This window comes from Electrona antarctica (genome assembly GCF_951216825.1).
Source record: "Electrona antarctica genome assembly, chromosome: 7".
NCBI classification, from domain to species: domain Eukaryota; kingdom Metazoa; phylum Chordata; class Actinopteri; order Myctophiformes; family Myctophidae; genus Electrona; species Electrona antarctica.
Genome location: NC_136812.1, coordinates 29621914 through 29638583, shown reverse-complemented (window position 1 = coordinate 29638583; position 16670 = coordinate 29621914). Strand labels below are relative to the sequence as shown.

Sequence of the window (16670 nt, the reverse complement as noted above, 5' to 3'; positions counted from 1 at the left end):
CAATCAAAACAATGTAGGCCTATGTAAAAAAACATCTCCAATAAATCAATTTCTATGTACCAAGGTCACTCGATGCAGATAGTGCAGGTAGTCTTTAAGGTGGTTGTGTTCCAGTTTCCATTTGACATCCTCCTGTGACCTGTCACAGCAGCTCACGAATCTTGATATCGTTCTCCTGTCAAATTGGAGCATGCTATCTCTGCGCGTCCTTTATTGGTGAAGTTAAGAGCGGACAAAACGTTTGTCACAAAAGTAGTATTAAGGTTAACATGTATTTAATCAAATTGCAGAAAGTTAAACGGTATTACAGATTGAATAATAGAATGAATATAAAATGAATTACAGAGATCTTTGGGCTTCAAAACTCATTTCCCTTTCAGTAAGTAGCCTACAATCACCAATGCCAGTGCGAGAAGTCTGAGCACTGGTCAACACTATCCCATTTATAGCCTAATTGTTAACAATGCAAAAGGTGGATTCCGACGAGTCATCAATTCTATATTATGTACCCTTCTCATGCAGAAACTTCTGCTTTTCCTCGGGTTATTTTATGGTCATTTCAGTCGTTATCCGGTATTCCATCCATTTCTCAATACTTCCTGAGCATCAACTTATGATCATTGTCTGGTGCAGACAGTAGGCCTATGGGGCTTTTGGGACAATATAACATAGGCTACTCATAATATTTAGTAAAATCATATGATCACACACTATGCCATAACTAATTGGCCCTTAAGATTAGTGATTTAAACAACAATATTAAAAGGGTATAAGATCTCTCAACAAACGGCAGAACAGAACGGCATGACGAATGATGACGAGCACTGTAAAGTGTAGCCCTACGTTCCCTCAGTCCCTAGGGCAGGCTACACTCATTCTGTAGCTCATATCGGAGCTACAGAATGACCGTAGGGACTGAGGGAACGTATTGGAGCTATGTAAAATGCAGATGTGACTTGTTATAGTCATTGGAATAGGACATCACTGACGTAGCCACTTTGTTTTGCAAAGCACTCCTGAAATGTTTACTGTACTTCATTGTTCTCCTACAGCACTGTGACTTGTACGACGCGATCGCCTGTTGAAATTAGCCGATCTACAAGCTCACAACGCTTCTCACCGCGACGCGTTGTGAGCTTGTAGATCGGCTAATGTTTGCGTGAGAAAGTTTGACTCCGCCCTCCACAGGTGATGGGTGATAATGATAGCAGTTTGTTGAGTTGAAAGAACTGCTGTGTTGTCATTACCTACACTTCACGCACGAGGTAAGTCCTAGAGACGCTGGAATAGCTGAGATTTATTATTAGCCTACATTTAGAAATACGTAGTATTACGTACCGGTAGTTTATTATATAACATATGGCTACTGAAGCATTTCGTAGTTTCTGGCTTTTCTGTTACTCCTAGATATTTGCTGTTATTTGGAATGCTATTATTATGCTATTATTTGGTGCTAGAATGCTGCTATTGATGTAAGTTCTAAAGGGTAATAAATAATATCCTTTATTGACTGCAAGAGTCACCAACCAATGTCTGATAAATATTATTCAAAGACATTCTAAACTTGCAGAAGTTTGTTGTTTGGGTTTATGAAGAAACTATCACACAAATAATGAAGGGGCATGGCATGTATCTTTTAAGTTGTTGCACAGGTGTTACCCAGTTAAAACAAACATTGTAAAGTAGTACTAGCTCGTATTTATGCTCGTTTTGTGACTAGCCTATTCTGTAACAATACTATTTTGGGAATGTGGCCTAATTATTTTTATTTGATTTATTATTTATTATTTTTTAGCCTACTGGTACATACTTTACTTTACTTATAGTACGTCCCACATTGTGACTAGCAGACGTGTGTGTGTGTGTGTGTGTGTGTGTGTGTGTGTGTGTGTGTGTAATTTTTCAGGAACGGGCATGAATTTAGCCTTGAACGACAGTCTTAACAGTTTTACGTTGGTTTTATATCTTTCAGCAAATCCTTTTTTCTTACATAGTTAGTAGCCGCAACATTCTCATAGGCCTATCTAATTTTCATAAGAACTAGACTGTCCTCTGTCAACATCAACCAAACGTGTGACATATTCTCTATCTGTGGTATCGTCCTTGGTGTCGAGGATGTATGCTATCATCTTTCTCTTAATTTGTGTTAAATGTCATATCCATTCCAGAACATTTTCTAATCAGGGACCCAACGGGTCTCTATTAACATGCCTACACTTAAGATGACTATGGCAGTTGAAACATTTTCTTTTATATTTAATTGAACATTGTCATTCAGAAATATGACTGCACAAGCTGACACCATGTAATACAATACAATACAATACAATACAATACAATACAATACAATACAATACAATACAATACAATACAATACAATACAATACTTCCTCTTTCTCTTTGTTGATTTATGGATTGAGGAACAATGTTTGCACGATTTTACATCGACTGTGTGACAGAAGAACACTGGATGATAATGGGAAGACAACTCATAATACATTTTCTTATATCACCATTGCCAGTTCCATGTGTGACGATCATCACATCAATGAGTGACATTGGCAGTTCACCTGTTAACATAGGCTATTTTTGCAAACTAGTGTGCACACAGATTGAGACATGTCTATATTTTTGTCTGCCTGGTCTAGTAGTTATGATGTTGCTAAACCACAAATGAACTGTTTGTTTTCCTCTTAGGACACCTTTGTGGAAATGGACAGGGTGGAGGGTCACCATTCTGTTTTTACCTGGTTCAAACAGTTTCAACTCCACTCTGTCATCAGGAATGGAATAATTCCAGAATGGTTCCATGGTATTATTTCCAGGAAGTAAGTGCAGCAAAATTCCAAATGACTGCGTATCACTGTCTGCCATCTGCAATGCTTGGCAGACAACAAGGAATCATGAGGGCCATGTTTTAAAATGTGTGCAATGAGTTTTCTTGCTAAGGTATAAGCTGCCTTAAAGAAAATATTATTTTGTGTCTTTCACAGGAGCGCAGAGGAGCTGTTGCTGTCCAAGCCTCCAGGCTATTTCCTCATCCGAGTCAGTGAGAGCCGGATTGGGTACACTCTCTCATATCGGTGAATGTTTTGTAGGATAAAGAACTTCTTACTCAGCCTTATAACACAAATGATAAATAACATGTTTTTTCCATGGCAGGTCTGTATACTATACTATTAGAACATATTCACTTTTGCTTCAGCATTTAAGCGTGGATCTTAAGGCCTATTACAAACAAATCCTCCCTGGTGTGAGTCACCTCTCCCCTGCTCAGTGTTACAGTTCAAAGTCCTGTTCTGTTTCCTCTTCCTGACTCTGTGTGTGTGTGTGTGTGTGTGTGTGTGTGTGTGTGTGTGTGTGTGTGTGTGTGTGTGTGTGTGCGCGCTGTGCTCTCATGTAAACCTGTAGCGCTGATGACCGCTGTAGGCACTACATGATAGATGCCCTGATGGATGGGTATTATGTCATCGTTGGAGAGAATACACGTCACAGGTTTCTCCAGGATCTGGTGGATTTTCACCGCAGGACTCCCATGATGCCTTTCAATGAATTACTGACTCTTCCTTGTGGACAGGTGAGAATATTTTCTTTAATTCTAGTACACACATCACACAATGTGTTTGTTTTGGCCTAAATTCAGTCAAATAAGACAAAAAGGCCAGACACCAAGGATGCACATACTGTACTGTAAGTGTATTCATTGTCCACGAATGACAGTCAATCATAATGTCTTCAGGGAACGGGCCTACACTTATTAGTAAAAACGAGTGGTTCATAATTATAGAGAACTATAAATGACAAACAGGCTGACACTGTAGTGGCAAATTCTGAGGTATGAGACACCCTGGGCACACACACTAAACTAGTTTAGTCTAATCTATGATTATAGGAATGCATATAAGGCAATGATATGGAATGTTAGTTATACGTATCTGTATTTTTCCACCAGATGCTTCTAGTACTGTATAACGGATGCATTTTCAAAAATGTCAACACAACATTTCTCTTTCTTTGTATCTTTGTTAATATTAAAGGTATCAAAGGATGGAGCTGATTATGCTGAGCTCCTGTTTCCCCAAAGGCAACCACTGAATTGTAATGGCGTTAATATCTTCCAACATCCACATAACAACAGTCAACGAAAACCACAGGATGACCTGCCGCCTGCCCTTCCACATCGCCCCACTGCACTAGGGGCCTCTGAAGTCCCTTCTCCAAATATTACCAAGAGACCTGCTGTCACTAAAAGCCAACCAAACACATTTTACCCATCCTTGGAAGATGACTATGTCTCAATGTCTAAAATTCCAGCTGAGGTAAAGAATGATTCTGAATGATGTGCATTGTTGGAGGTGGCAGTATAGGTTAATCATTACGGTTGACAAGTATGCTTTGCAGGTCAAGTTAAGTTTCTATTTCCATTAAGGGCCAGCTCATTGTTCATTAACAACGCACCTTCTGACAGCTTTCAAAAAGTAGTTTTGGTAACAAATAGTAATTGGAGGCTGGAGCCAATTTTCGCAGCAACAAAGCCTCTGGGTACAAGGTCTTTGAATGTAATTACAAGTTACATTATTTAACAGGTGTCAAAATTCAGACTTAAGTTAAGTGATGCAGATAGACTAAATGGCTTGTATTTGCATTTGTTGATAGAGTTTGGGATTAGCAAACGAAGAACATAAGTGGCTCATTGTGTTATTTCAATTTGGCTTTATGTTACTGAGAAGTGAATGTAATGTTTTATAATTGTGTTTTTGATGTTTTAATTGTAATCATATTAGGGATAGGTTGAGTTGTAAGACAAGACAGAAATAAAATGTCATTCTTTCACTCACTCACTCATTCACTCACTCACTCCTAAAGGTGCTTAATTAATGACCACAAGAACAGTTCTACTCATCATCTGAAGCTCTCAAATGGAAGGATTTATAATTAAAAAAATAGTGAATAGTGATTGACAACACTATGCTGTCTGTATATTTCAGGTGGAGGCTCTCTGGCCTGTGCCATTGCCAAGGAAGAAATATCTGGTCAACCCCACCCAGCCAGATCAGCTTCCTGACCTCCCTGCTAGGACACCTCTACCACCACTAACACAGAAGAAGATGGTCCAGGCTTGTACCAGATCTAGCTCTGCAGCAGTGTCCACAGTGGTCTTCCCCACTGTGTCAAACACACATGATGGCCAGCAGTCTGCAGACACGCAATTAGTAAGGAACGGTGATGTGCAGCTGTCAGCAGCCATCAACCTAATGAATATCAAGAAGACATTGCAAAAAAAGAAATGCATGTTGCAGCAGCACAGACTGACTGATCCAGAGTCTACAGACAGAGGTGAACCTACTGAAAATGAATACCAGGAGATTCCAGGGGAGCAGGAAATCAATGGGCCACCATCTTCCAGACATACTATAAGACTATCTGATAGTGGATTACCTGAAGAGTATCTGCCACCTCCACCTTTTGCCCCTGGATACTACTAAAACACAGCACACAGTAAAATCCTAAATTTCAATTTAAGTCTCAGAGTTACAAATGGATAAATGAAACTCACTGGTGGCCGATTTCAGAGTGAGCAAGAGACAAAAAGGAGGGTCATGTATATTACCTTTCTAACTGTAAAGGAAAGTGAGATGTGCGATGTGCTAATGACTGAATGGTACTGTAGGCTATGTATTTTCATTTAAATGCTTTTAAATATAGGCCTACTAACCAATGTACATGAATATTTTCCTGTTTGCATAGTGTAAATCCAGATTAACATAAAACTTACATTTTACACAAACTGACTACTATTTGCAGGAGAGATGAGGTGATGATTGAAAAGTAGCTATTGTTTCTAAGTCAGGGACACAGGGACACGTCCATTACATGGAAATGTTCCTATAAAGGTAAGACTGAGAGAATGTGAAAAGCCATGCCAAAGCCAAACTAAAGACTGGATTTGTAGATTCCTAAAGGGTCCAGAAGCTCTAGCATGAGAAGCTGATCCATTCTCAACCGTGTGTGACGCAGGTAAACAGCATTTTGATCAAATATCCAGAGCTGAAAACAACTACTGTTCAGGGAAACATGGGAGACAGTTATACAGTATGTGCCTACGGGTTTATAATATGTTGACAAATGATAGCCCTATTGCTTGCAACAACTGTGATACATATATATTTTGTTATTTAAAATTGACAACTTTTATATTATTCTAAAAATTACAAAGAAACCCGTCCTTACTATATCAATGGGGAATTTCACTGTTTCTTGTAATTTATGAGACACTGCCATCTATTGGCCGTGGATGTCCATACCGTCTAGGAAATTGGAATTAAAGTGCTATATTTTTAACTGTTATTTGATGACTTGATTTTTCCGGATAATCTAAAATCACAGAAGTCTCAGATGTTATGTGTCAGACAAGATAATCCTTGCATCACGAAATGCGGCCAACGACGAGTCGACGACTCAACAGTTGTTACAGATGGCCTGGGCCAAGTGCCCATTTATGGACTGGAGTAATGCCCCACCCTGTCCCATGCCAGGACATGGGGATGTATGATGACTTGAAGCGCTCCATTTGGTAATGCAAGTACCACACATGGGTGGAGTGATCGCGTCTTAAGGCGTGCTACAAATCAAACCGAAGACGCCGCCCTTCCTGGCTGCACCGTGTCACACAACGCGAGCACCCAACCAAGGGAAGGTGAAGTGACGTCATCCGCAAAGCCTTTCCTTATTATTACATTTCAGAAGCAGTTGTTAGTTTTACTCATGGAATGATCCAGGAAGTTGTCCTGCTCTCGGAACCTTTGTGTTGTGTACGGTTGAATAGATAATACAAAAAAAGCATAACAAGAGTTCGCGTTTTTTACAGTAAAATGTTTTCCAGGTCCGACGACGCGACGTTCATCCCTGGACAGCCGGTGACTGCTGTTGTGGTAAGTTTGGGAGTATTCATTCAGCAGGCATCCATTGTTCACTTTGAGAAGCCTGGCCCTGCCTGGACCCTAATCAATACGCAGCATTTAAATTATATGTATGTGTTTTGTTTCACCAGCTAGAGGAAATAGAGCTGTAGCTCGAATCCGTTGCCAAAGAATCGAACTTTAATATCGGACAATGGTAGTTTAAGGCAAACCAAACAATAGCTGATGAACGCCACATTTTAAATGCCATAGAATGAGAGATGAAACTTTCTTGTTGAGTATTACATTTGAAATATAAAGGCAATTACAGAATTTCCAATGCAAACCTTTAGTCCACATTGCACTCGGGTACAGTAGGCGTGGTGTTTTAGGGCTAGGTAACGCTATGAGCTAGCCTAGGCATAGCCCCATATGTGGCTACGTGCTGCTATGTGATAAGCAGTCAGTTAGCCTTAGCCTACACTTAAACATTTCGGCGATCCCTGTGCAGTGTGCACATATTGTTGGACAATCAAGGCGAGCTCTGAGGTACTGCATTAATGTAATACTTTCTGGTGGTGTTAAGAGATGTGACAGAGTGGTAAAAAGGAAGGATACAGTAGCATTTGGCCTCGTAAAGACTCGTAAGAGTACCCTACACTGACTCAGGAGTAGAAATGGGTTAGTGTGCCAGAACATTAGACAGTAGATTGACTGGAAGTCTACAATGAATGACCCACTGACTGACTCACACTTTGCAGAGGTTTCCAGCAGAGAGAGAATGAGAGACCAGTTATTCACCATCACACACAGAGGCAGTGTTTGTGTTGAGGAGTGTTGTGAGGAGGACTGAGGAGTCTTGCTGTCACAGCCGTTCATCCATCTGGTTTAGAGAGACAGCAGCTGCCAGTGAAAGTCAAAAGACAGGGTTGAACTTATAAAAGAGCAGTGTCTCCCAGTGAGTGAGTGGACTGTAATGGAGGGATAAACATTCTTACAAGTGAAATGATGCATAGTGATGAGGTTGACTTCGCATTAATTCCATTACACTAAAGACGAAAGTCCCCTTTCGGCACCTTCGGTTACCTTTTCTGAAGTTTGGACGACGGTAGCCCCTCTCGGGACCCCCGGTTGAGCTCTTTTCATCGTACACCCGTAGGGTCCCTTGCCATCGGTCCCAAGCTATATGGGATGCAGACGGACTTACCGTCGAAAACGTCCTTTCTGCACTGTGTGAGTAGTCGTGATGTGTGTCAAAAGAAGCATATAGAAGCTATAGGAGACAACGGAAACCTCAACAAATTTTCCTTTGGCGCAGAAGCCGTTAAGTATTTTGCTTGACCGTTTTGGCAGCTCTGAAATTCTCTCTTCCTTCCTTCCTTGACTTCCTTATTGACATCCCATTGTACCACCTCCAGCGCCGGAACTGGCTAGCTGCGACAGAGCAGATCAGAGGCAGGAACGTAGGGAAGCGCAGCTAGCCAACCTGGCGCTGGAGGCGGTACAATGGGATGTCAATAAGGAAGTCAAGGAAGGAAGGAAGAGAGAATTTCAGAGCTGCCAAAACGGTCAAGCAAAGATTAAAAATACTTAACGGCTTTTGCGCCAAAGGAAAATTCGTTGAGGTTTCCGGTGTCTCCTATAGCTCCTATATGCTTCTTTTGACACATATCACGACTACTCACACAGCGCAGAAAGGACGTTTTCGACGGTAAGTCTGTCTGCATCCCATATAGCTTGGGACTGATGGCAAGGGACCCTACGGGTGAACGATGAAAAGAGCTCAACCGGGGGTCCCGAGAGGGGCTAGGACGACGGTACCTTAGGCTCCCTCGTAGCTTATTCCACCCTCCATAGGACGCAGATTTACATACTCTTTGTTCACGGAGAGCCGCGCCGCCGCTTGAGTGTTGGTGAGATGTTTCAAAGATGCATAACACAGCTAACGGAAACGTGTGCGAAACCGCATTAACCGCCGATGCCGTTAAGTATTTACTCCCTTACGGAGCTGTGTGTGGGTGGGTGGGTAGCTGGGTGGGTGTCTGGGTATGAGCATGAAAACAGCATGGTTGTTTTCCCCCCCCCCTGTGTGCAACCTAACGCAAACACACACGCACGTATTAACTTTATATATGATGCTTTTGGGTGTGCCTGTACAGTACAGTGACAGTACAGTAGAGGTGTACAATCTTTTTTTTAAATTTAGCTTAGCTGAACTTCTCTCTCTTCCTTATTGACCTTATTGTACCGCCTCCCGAGCGGCGACTGGCTAGCTGCGCGTCCCTACGTTACTGCCTCGCACCGACCACCCTGCCCTGGTGCGGGAGGCGGTACAAGGGGAAGTCAATAAGGAAGAGAGAGGAGAGAGAAGTTCAGCGAAGCAAAAAAAAAACGGCATCGGCGGTTAATGCGGTTTCGCACACGTTTCCGTTGTCTCCTATAGCTGTGTTATGCATCTTTGAAATATCTCACCAACACTCAAGCGGCGGCGCGGCTCCCCGTGAACAGATAATCTGCGTCCTATGGAGGGTGGAATAACCTACGAGGGACCCTAGGGTACCGTCGTCCAAACTTCAGAAAAGGTAACCGAGGGTGCCGATAGGGGCTAGATGAAAGCATACACTTCAACAGAGTTATTGCCTTATGTTGTGTATTTCTGCTCAGTTAGGAGGAATAAAAATGCTCTCTGTCTAACAGCAACGGATTGAGATCCAGAAACTGAGGCAGGGAGATCACCTGATTTTAGGTTTTAGTATCGGAGGAGGGATTGACCAGGATCCCGGACAGAACCCCTTCTCTGAGGACAAGAGTGACAAGGTGAGGGGGGGGGGGGGGGGGGGGGGTGGTGTGTGTGTGTGTGTGTGTGTGTGTGTGTGTGTGTGTGTGTGTGTGTGTGTGTGTGTGTGTGTGTGTGTGTGTGTGTGTTTGCAGATGTTAAAACTTAAAAACATACATTTCCCTTTTTTCACTGTTAAATATACTCATTGTAGGCAGTGGAAGTAAAGCAATATTGAGACCGAGTGTATCACTGGGGAACAAAACAGAAGAATCAACACTCTGAGAAATGTCCTTTATTTAATTAAGCACAGGCAGCATACAAACGTGTTTCAGCAGAGCCTTCCTCTGCCTAGTCTGTTGGAAAAAGCCTGAACATTATTGGTAGCTGATGTCATAGCATTGCATTGACATGATGTTGTAAATCACTCTGGATAAGAGCCTCTGGTTACTGTCTAAATTGTATTTGTAAATGGACTTGGAGCAAGAGTCATGTATTGTTCAACTTCATACCAGCATAATATATAGAATTATCCATAATATAGACATATTATTTCTAAACTAATTATGAAATCTCAATTCCTTCCCAAGTCAATATAGCTTTGTTAACACTTTGATTGCTACAAGATCTCAACAGGCCTATTTGGATGTTGCTACCGTTTAACATTGCACAAAGGCCTTGTTCGGGGGCCCACAGCAAAATGTTCTCTTATAGCGAGAATCACACGCATACATCAAAAGAAAGCTGAACTTGTCCACTTCAATTTAAAAAATACATTTTGATTTTACCATGTTCCATTCTGGAGATATTGACCTTTTTGCAACACCTGCATTTGCCTGGAAGTGGTTATCTTGAACAGCGAGCAGAGTTATGGATGGTTTAAAGTCAGAGACATTGACAGGCAGATATAAAATTTAACCCAATAAATATCCTATACATCCTATACACCGAATGAAAGCCCTCAATGTGTACTTTTACGAGGAAAAGAGTAAACATTGATCCCATGTACAGTTAGACAGTAATTGGTTATTGAATGCAGCTTGTGCCCACCAGATAACTTCAGAGAAGACATGGACGTGAACTCCTCAATATTCACAAAATAAGGCCTATAGCGACATATAAATACTATATACTGTATGAAACAGAAGACTCTCTGCTTTCATAAGAAAAAAACTTCTACTGTAGTAATAATAAAAATCACACCCATGTGAAGTGAGTGGTGCAACTCTGTCCCATATTCTGTTCTCTGCTTATTCAATACAGCTCGCTATATACGGACTGAGGCAGAAAGTCATGTAAACCTTTTATTTACAGTTTGGTAATCACACCCCTGTGAAGTGAGCGGTGCAACTGTTCTCTACAGTTGCACCCAACTGTAGAGAACAGTTGCACCGCTCACTTCACAGGGGTGTGATTTTTATTATTACAGTAGAAGTTTACAGACCAAACCGTAAATAAAAGGTTTACATGACTTTCTGTCTCAGTCCGTATATAGCGAGCTGTAGTGAATAAGTACAGAACAGTTGCAACGCTCACTTCACAGGGGTGTGATTTTTATTATTACAGTAGAAGTTTACAGACCAAACTGTAAATAAAAGGTTTACATGACTTTCTGCCTCAGTCCGTATATAGCGAGCTGTATTGAATAAGCAGAGAACAGAATATGGGACAGAGTTGCACCACTCACTTCACATGGGTGTGATTTTTATTATTACTACAGTAGAAGTTTTTTTCTTATGAAAGCAGAGAGTCTTCTGTTTCATACGGTATATAGTATTTATATGTCGCTATAGGCCTTATTTTGTGAATATTGAGTTCGGGTCCATGTCTTCTCTGCAGTTATATCTGGTGGGCGCAATGTGCAATGTAACCAATTTATGACAAACTGTACATGGGATCAATGTTTACTCTTTTCCTCGTAAAAGTACACATTCAGGGCTTTCATTCGGTGTATAGGATGTATAGCATATTTATTGTGTTTATTGTTATATCTGCCTGTCAATGTTGACTATAAACCTTCATACCTCTGCTTTCTTTAGATGATGATTGCCTCATTGTCTTGATCGCAAAACATTGGGGCACATTGGGCAGCAAAGGTCTTGATCGTACGGCTATAAAAAGTCCCATTCCACCGTTCGGTTCAGAACTATAGTATAACGGTGAGACGCGTTGTCATCATCAGCTGAAGGAACATGCCTGGGCATGCAGGTTGGGGGCGATGGAGAAAAAAAAGCTTCGGATCACAACACCACGGTTTAGGACGCGGAAAAGTTCGTTATACATTACACCCGGGTCGATTACGTCCCCGATGCGTTCATTGCGGTCTTATCACTACAATTATAATGAATAAAAAAGCGTTACAATCACACGTCCGAGTGATCTCCGATTATGACAGCTCTGCATGGCGATACGTGATCCACCAACGGTAGACTGTCTGTTGTCGTGGCGGCCCCTCGATACTGTAGTTAGTTCGTAGTATTGTAGGCTCGGGGATCGTTTGGTCGCTACAGTATGAAGAAGGAAACATGCATCTGTCCATGTGTGTTGCAGATGTTATGCAATGCAATGCCGATCGGATCCGGTGCATATGTGTTTAGGAATAGGCAGCGTTCCGTTCATGTTTTTTTCCGAGAGCCATCTCGCAAGATCCTCCTTCTGGAGAAACAGGAGGGGAGGGGGGAATCGAGTATTATGTGTTGTGTGAAAGCCAATAGGTGGAGGAAAGCCTGGTGAGGCGAGGTTAGGTGAAATTTGATTCTTTTCACACACCGGCTAGATCGGCATTGGCTTCTACACGTAAAGCGGCCCGACCTCCTGTTTTCAGGAGGGGAGTTTTTTTTTTGTTTTTTTGTTTTTTTTTCTGATCACGTGAGCGGGACTAAGCAGCAATGATAGGGTGATGGTTCTTCATTGTCCGGGTGGGTAAAAAGATGAATGAAAGTATGCTATAAAAAAGTGATTGAAACGTATTGATACGTGATTCGCACCCGACGTTTGATTAATTGATAACGTATTGATACGCGATTCGCGTCGGCTGTGTTAATAGAACTTTGAAGACAATTGCCTAACAAAGAAACATTTTCATTTGTTCATTCAGCTGTCTATTTAGTTGTTTTTGTGTCCCCTGATGAATTACATTGAATAATCAAACCACCACTTAAGCCTGATTTATACAACAGTGTTCCGTGATCTTTGCATTGTTGTGACCTCCTAAATCTGCTGTCTTTCTACGCTAAACACCTTCAACAGAATACGAATTAGGCTGGGAACTATGACATCTAGTGAAAGTAACGGATAGTCTTGGGATGCACTTTAGTCCTGTAGCAGAAACGTTCAAACACGTATATCCTTTAATTAATTTAACTTAAACATATGTTTAAGTTACTATTCTAAGAATATGTTTCACTATCACCACTAATTAAACCCAAACATATTTTTCATCAGGGTCGTTATGACAGAATCATTTGCAAAGGGAATCTAGGGCCTAATGAAAGTCACTTTTCTCCGCCCTCTTCTCTGGTTTACCATCAACAGCAACAAATGGTCTTAGATTAGTCCAAAATGCAGCAGCTAGAGTACTCACCAGAAAAAGGAAATTTGACCATATCACACCAACACTCATGGCACTACACTGGCTGCCCATACAGGCCAGAGCCGACTTCAAAATACTCCTTCTGACCTATAAAACCTTAAATGGACTTGCACCATCTTACATGTTTAGTAAAAATATACATCCCTCCAAGACCACTACGCTCTCAGGATGCCGGAAAACTCAGTCACAACATATAATAAAAGCACGGTTGGGGGCAAAGCATTCGCACATCGTGCCCCCTGTCTCTGGAACGCTCTCCCTCAAGATGTCAGAGTTGCAAACTCCCTGGACATTTTTAAATCGAGGCTAAAAACACATCTTTTCTCTATGCACTATGGTTCCGCCTAGTTTTATTTTTGATGATCTATAGCTATGCACATTTGAATATGTTTTACTATGTTTTCTTTTTTTTTAAACTTTGTTGTACTATGTTTTCTTATTGCTATGTTTTGTGTCTTTGATATGTTTTTGATGTATTGCTGCTGTAAAGTGCACAGAGACCCCTTGGGGTGATTTTGTACTATAAATATACTGAAACTGAAACTTTAGGAGTCTTATGATATGAAAACATTTGGAAACCCCTGACCTACTGTATGTGACTTCATACTATCTGTGACCTCATACTGTATGTGACCTCATAGGGGATCTATGTAACCCGAGTGTCGCAAGGAGGACCAGCGGAGGTGGCAGGATTGATGATGGGGGACAAAATAATGCAGGTATGTATGTAATAATACTTGTTCATTGACAAATGTTTTTGGTGGTGCAACAGTTAATCAAACTAATCAATTTACATGACTTTAGCAATATAAAGTATAAAATAGGGCTTAAGTAGTTAAATTTAATTAATCATACTAATTGATTTGGTCTTTTATTTTTGAATCGATTCATTGATCTAAATATAACAAATTATCCATTATTCGATTAAACGGAAAAGTGATAGAAAATCGCTAAGAAAATCATCCATAACTTCAGCCCTAAATTTTATCACCACAAGATGGCACTATGTATACAGTTCAGTTGAAGTATGTTGATTGAAGCAGCTCTAACTATACCTCATCACAGTTCATCGAAATGGTAGAGTTTTAATCAATCTAAATGAAAATGTCTAACCGAGATAATTCTTTACTATTATTCATGAGTTGGTCTGTTTTTCTTTCCATCATTAACCACTTAACCCTAGCAACACTATCCTGTGGGGAACAATTGCCAAGTATAGATGCCAGGGTTTAAGTGGTAAACGGGGTGTTTGGATGCAAGTATTGTTCTAATCAAGAAAGCGTGGACAAAAAATAGCCAACATTTTTCTTTTTCAATGACTCTTCCCCAGGTTAATGGCTGGGATATGACCATGGTGACCCATGATCAGGCTCGAAAAAGACTAACAAAGAAGAACGAGGAGGTGGTACGGCTACTGGTAACCAGGAAGTCACTGGAGGAAGCTGTCAGACATTCCATGATGTAACAGCTCCAACAACTGCATCATCGTAGCGGACCTTTCCATGAAACCTACTCGTACAATTACCACGGACTGCTGTGTACAAAGACTCCCGCCATTTGATAACATTATTACTGTTCCCTTCCGTATGAAAGAAAATGTCCACTTATTTTCCCCTTTCCTTTTGTATACCATACCATTCACATCCTACAATGTCAGGTTCAGTGCAGCTGGAAGGGGATGCGCGCGCGCACACACACACACACACACACACACACACACAAACGGGTGTGTAAAATCAGTTATTACTCAATTTATGTGATCTAATTCTACACTGCATAATTTGTGCTGATTTCAGCAACCTCTGCATTATAACTTTTCTATTCCGGCAATAATAGTCTTTCATAAAGATCAATCAGTCAAACTTTATTTATATAGCACATTTAAAAACAACCGTAGTTGACCAAAGTTCTGCACAGATTAAAAAGGACAAACAGAGCAAGGCAACACAGATGGCCATTGGTGATAAAATGCCAGGGAAACACAATCCTGAGTTCTTTGTCTATTAGCCTTTAAGCCCAACACTGGCCTAAGACTGGATCACTCATAACATTGGATCAGTCAAACATCTGAACAGATTTTTTTATATATATTTTTAAAGCCAAAGGACAATGCCAAGGAACTGTAGAAGAGATATCAATGTTAAGTAGCATGATTATCATTCTGTATGTGTATTCTATAGTGCATATACGTTACAAAGATTGTACTGCAAACCAAATGACAGTATACAGTTGACATTATGATTCTTTGTATGAATAGGCCTACTGAATCCTCTCACTTATGATTCTGTCATGGATATCTGGAAGTTTAGCTCCTTAACATTAGCTGTACAATTGGTGCTTGACAATGCTGACCTGCATTCACCATTTGCCTGGCTGGTGTGATTTTCATTTGGACTTTTTTGTAATCCTAATCCACACTACAACACACTAGGTGTTACCGTTTATGAACTATATGGTCCATGCTGGACCCTACTATTATGGGGGACATTTCTTTTACAAGTTTTTATTATATCACCAAGTGCCTTCTTTCTTAGGCATGAATAGTGAAAGTTGGTAGCTTGTGTGCTTTGGATAATTTTGCTGTTTTGATGCAAACAAATCACTAGTTTAACACTGGCAAATCCAACATGATCAGAGTAACGGATTGAACATGCATGTCACTGAACATGGTAAACCTTTCTACTCAGCCCAAACATAGTCACAATATGGACCAATAATCTTTGGGCCTGCGAACATTTTGGTCTGTTAATCTATAGGTGCATTTTGGTCACCTTAGTACAGATGTTTTTTACTGTAGATCTCGGTCAACTGTGTACTCCATGCTAAAAGTAAACGGTAACATTCCATAAGTTCATGTCGATATCTTGATGTAGTCAAGAACTTTGTCCATGGAGGTAATTAATTTCTTTATGGCAGCCTCAAAGTGATGCCAACCCTTTATCTACTCTTACCTGTATATATTTACATGGCCGGAAACATTACTGCTTCTGACATGTTGTATTATACAGCAAGTGAATGATACTGTAATCGCCATTACTGTAGTGTAGGCTAATCTTAAAATGTTACCTGCCTAACGTTTTTGCCTTTTTGTATGTTATACTAATGGTACCATGGTGTGTGGGTTTTGTAGTAGCTTTTATTGAATCCTTGCAGTTGGGAGATGATCATCAAACATCATTAGAATTTTGTAATAATTGAAATGCTTCATAACATCCATGATTCAGAAAAGTGGTATTTTCTCATTGTTGCTAGTATGACAGTAAAAGACATTGCTATCAACAGTAATGCATTTTCCTACAAACTGATTCTTTTTTAAGCAGGAATCTTCTTTTAATACATTAAAAACAGAGGGGAAAAATATGTGCGATACAGATTTATCTTCGTCTCCCCTTATAATTTATAA

General features: G+C 40.6%; 2 protein-coding genes across 4 annotated transcripts; both read left to right on the top strand.

Moving 5' to 3' along the window:
• Positions 1-1196: 1196 nt before the first annotated feature.
• On the top strand, positions 1197-6344 carry LOC306926060 (hematopoietic SH2 domain-containing protein homolog). Of its 3 annotated transcripts, none has more exons than XM_079505301.1 (6): positions 1197-1265; positions 2698-2828; positions 2994-3045; positions 3412-3577; positions 4038-4319; positions 4989-6344. In XM_079505301.1, exons 2-6 carry the CDS (start codon positions 2810-2812, stop codon positions 5484-5486), a joined length of 1017 nt encoding a protein of 338 aa, XP_079361427.1. In that variant the 5' UTR covers positions 1197-1265; positions 2698-2809; the 3' UTR covers positions 5487-6344. The 3 variants fall into 3 exon arrangements, with proteins under 3 accessions (XP_079361427.1, XP_079361426.1, XP_079361425.1); XM_079505300.1 differs by having other exon boundaries at positions 2994-3065; XM_079505299.1 differs by having other exon boundaries at positions 2994-3083.
• A 377-nt stretch (positions 6345-6721) lies between these two features.
• LOC306926061 (tax1-binding protein 3) lies at positions 6722-16627 on the top strand. The gene is made up of 4 exons (XM_079505302.1): positions 6722-6932; positions 9597-9716; positions 13909-13986; positions 14598-16627. The coding sequence occupies exons 1-4, from the start codon at positions 6873-6875 to the stop codon at positions 14730-14732; spliced, it is 393 nt and encodes a 130-aa protein (XP_079361428.1). The 5' UTR covers positions 6722-6872; the 3' UTR covers positions 14733-16627.
• The last annotated feature ends 43 nt before the right edge of the window (positions 16628-16670 follow it).